Source organism: Myotis lucifugus, unplaced genomic scaffold (genome assembly GCF_000147115.1).
Source record: "Myotis lucifugus unplaced genomic scaffold, Myoluc2.0 scaffold_561, whole genome shotgun sequence".
In the NCBI taxonomy this organism is placed as follows: domain Eukaryota; kingdom Metazoa; phylum Chordata; class Mammalia; order Chiroptera; family Vespertilionidae; genus Myotis; species Myotis lucifugus.
The window spans coordinates 7671-10719 of NW_005871609.1; the positions used below are offsets into that span (position 1 = coordinate 7671).

Consider the following 3049-nt stretch of genomic DNA (forward strand, 5'->3'; position numbering starts at 1 on the left):
GGGGGGAGGTGAGGTGTGAGGAAATCCAGGGGATGGGAGTGAATCGGGAGCTGAGGACGTGAAGCTATGGCAGCGGTGAGCAGTGAGCGGTGAGCGGTGAGCGGCAAAGGGGACCAGCCCAACCCCGTGGCCTCCTCCCTCCTGCCCGGGGTGGGGTGAGTGCTGGCACCACAGGCTGAACTTCAGCAGGCTGAGGGCTGCAATTAGTTCAGGAGTTGCCATGGTAACCGGTGCCCCAGCCGTGGATACAGAGAGGAGGTGGGTGGCTCTGTCTGGGGCGAGATGACACCCCTGAGGGCAGGGCAGGACGGGAGGCGCTGGTGAGTCACCTCCGAAGGACAGGCAGGCAGGGGAGAAACTGACTACTGATCCCACAGCGAGAGTGGGGCCTCACATAATCGGGCTCTGAGAGGCCGAGGCCAGGCCTCCGGGCCACACCGGGCACAGGAGCAGTGCGGCTGGGCAGGCTCCTTCTGGACCGGTGAGCTTCTCCGGGAATAAGACCATGCTGAGCCCGGCCCGACCCCCTATAATCCACCGCCCTCCTGGGGAGGAGGACCCGGTCAGTTCAGTCGGGGTCCAAGCACCTCCCCATCCTCGGACTCGACCTTTACAGCACCCTGTGTTCTGGACGACTCGGGGCAGGAAGGGAGAGGCCCCCATTCCCACCCTCTGCCCGAAGGTCTGCATTTGGGGAGCCCCCAAGGGAGCTCCACAGCCATGCCACACCACTGGCCTCCTGACCCCCTGCTTGGAGGAAGGTGGGCAGGTGCTGGGGGCAGCAGGCCTCCCTCACCCGTCTGCGGGGGCAGCACCAGCCTTCCAAAGGGGAGGGCTCTGCAGGCTGAGAGGCCCTCATCAAGCGTTTCCCCCAACCTTGCACCCTCCTGCCGGTGCCCATGGAGTCAGGTTGAGCTGTGCCCCTTGCCCATTCTTTTCTGATCAAAACCCTGGGGTCCACACCCAGAAAGGAAGAAGGCAGCGTTAGAGGGGAGAGGCCCAAAGCCCGTGGAGTTAGTGCAGAAGTGGCATGGCTCATAGCTCTTCCCCGCCCGGGTGGCACTGGAGTTAGGGGCATGCACAGAGCCCAGGACAGTGACTGGGACAGTGGAGGGGGGGGGGACGGGACACGTTAGTGCAGGCCTGTCTGGTAAGCATAGAGTTAACTTGGCACAGAATCTGGGAGTGTGGTTTTGGGGCCTAGAGCCAAAATTCAAAAAGGGGAGGTGGTTGTCAAAGAATGTGTAAGAGCTTCCAAATTGAGGGGAAGGAGAAAGACACTCTCAAAAAAAATGCAGGAGGAGATGAATTCTTAGAAAAATACTGTCAGCCCAAAAATAAATGGCCCCTCTCCACTTGAGAGCTTTTGGCACATTGTAGGCCATCCTGGGTGTGGCTGGCACGGCCCCTCGGGGACGGAATGGTCCCTGCAGGCTGGCACTAAACCTGAGAGGGGCAGGGCCGCAGCTGTAGGTCCTGGAGGCTCAGGGGAGCAGAGGCTGAGGGCTCTCCCGGAGACCACCGCCTGCGCACCAGGCACGCGTGGGGGACCCCAGCCTGCATCGCTCCCAGCACCAGGCCCTCGGCTGTGCTCACTGTCCCAGAAGGGGGTTGGGTACTTCCTAGCAGGGCCCAGAATGGCAGGCACCCGGGACAGCACAGAGACCCAGCCAGAGGAGACCCCAGACCGAGGTAACCAGCCCAGCCCGCGGGACCTCCGAGCTGCTACCTTCCACGGGGGACAAGGCCCCTCCCCAAAGCGACACAGAGGCCACCTGGTGGGCAGGTTAGAGGATGAAGTGAGGGGCGAGGGCCCCACCCCACCCTCCAGCCAGAGGCGTTTCTCCTTCTCTCCCAGGCCCGGCCCGAGCCCGGCCAGGTGTGGTTACCTTGTCCCTCTCCTTCTGGACGCCCGTCTCCAAGGCCAGCAGCTTCTCCTGCAGCTGGTCCGCCGCCCTCTGCTCCTGCTGCAGCAGCGCCCGCTCGGCCTCCCTCTCGCCCTGCAGCAGCGCCCGCTCCATCTCGGCCTGGGAGCGACCGGGTCCACATCAGGGCCGGTCCAGGCGCTCAGACCCGCCCGAACCGCTCCTAGGGCCTCTGCAGCATCCCGCCAGCCCCGCAGGAGGCTCACCTCGCGGGCCGACTCCTGCAGCTGCTGCTCCAGCTCCTTCACGTGGACCTTGAGCTGCTCCACGCGCCCGAGCACCTGCGCCCGCTCCTCCTCCAGGGCCAGCACCTCGCCCTGCAGCCTGGCGCTGGGCGCGTCCTCGTGCTGGAGGGGAGGGAAGCGTCAGCCAGGATGAGGGTAGGAGGACGGATCCCCACCCCTCGGGGCAGGGGGACCGGAAAGCAGCTTCCCTCCCTGCAAGGGGACAATGCCGATGCACGTACTCGGAATCAGCTTTACCACCGAGTGCCGGCCGGGTGGGGCCCAGGGAAGGCAGGTCCCAGAGCATATTTATAGCCTGGCAAATGCATGGGCACCGCCCGCTCGTCCCTGCCGCCTTTCTACACTTCCCAGCCCCATCCCTTCCCAAACCGAATCCTTCAATTACTTCCTCCTCCCTGGGCCTTGGACCCACCACAAATGCCTGCCTGCTCTGCCGCTGGCCCACCCTGCACCCCACCTCCTGCTGGTGCTCCCGGCCCCCCGCACCCCACCTCCTGCTGATGCTCCCGGCCCCCCGCACCCCACCTCTTGGGGGGGCTCCCGGGCCCCCCGCACCCCACCTCCTGGGGGGGGGTTCCCGGGCCCCCCGCACCCCCACCTCCTGGGGGGGGGCAAACTACACGTCTGGTCGGGCTCCGGCCCCCCACCCCCAATTTTTAGGGGGGCTCCGGGCCCCCCTAATCAAATCGCTGGTGGGGGCTTAAGACCCCGGAAATCGTCCGCGGGTGGGGTTCTTCGGAGCCGAAGTTGGGGGTCATAGGATGATCCCGACGAGTCAATGCACAGTGTAGTATAGTATAGCCCTTTAGACCGATCTGTTCGGAGTTCCGGGGACTTAAGATCTGGGACTAGGAGAGGGATTCTAGGACGAGAAAGTAT

At 64.6% G+C, this 3049-nt stretch overlaps 1 protein-coding gene across 1 annotated transcript in view; it reads right to left on the minus strand.

The window, feature by feature from the left end:
- The window catches only part of PHLDB1 (pleckstrin homology like domain family B member 1), a gene marked incomplete at its 3' end in the record, with an annotated part of 29606 nt that overhangs the window by 6601 nt on the left and 19956 nt on the right, over positions 1 to 3049 (minus strand). The window contains exons 7-9 of the mRNA XM_023745617.1: positions 2628 to 2771; positions 2132 to 2272; positions 1890 to 2027 (exon numbers count right to left, since the gene is read on the minus strand). Coding sequence (XP_023601385.1) covers positions 1890 to 2027; positions 2132 to 2272; positions 2628 to 2771 — 423 coding nt within the window. The remainder of the gene's footprint in view (positions 1 to 1889; positions 2028 to 2131; positions 2273 to 2627; positions 2772 to 3049) is intronic.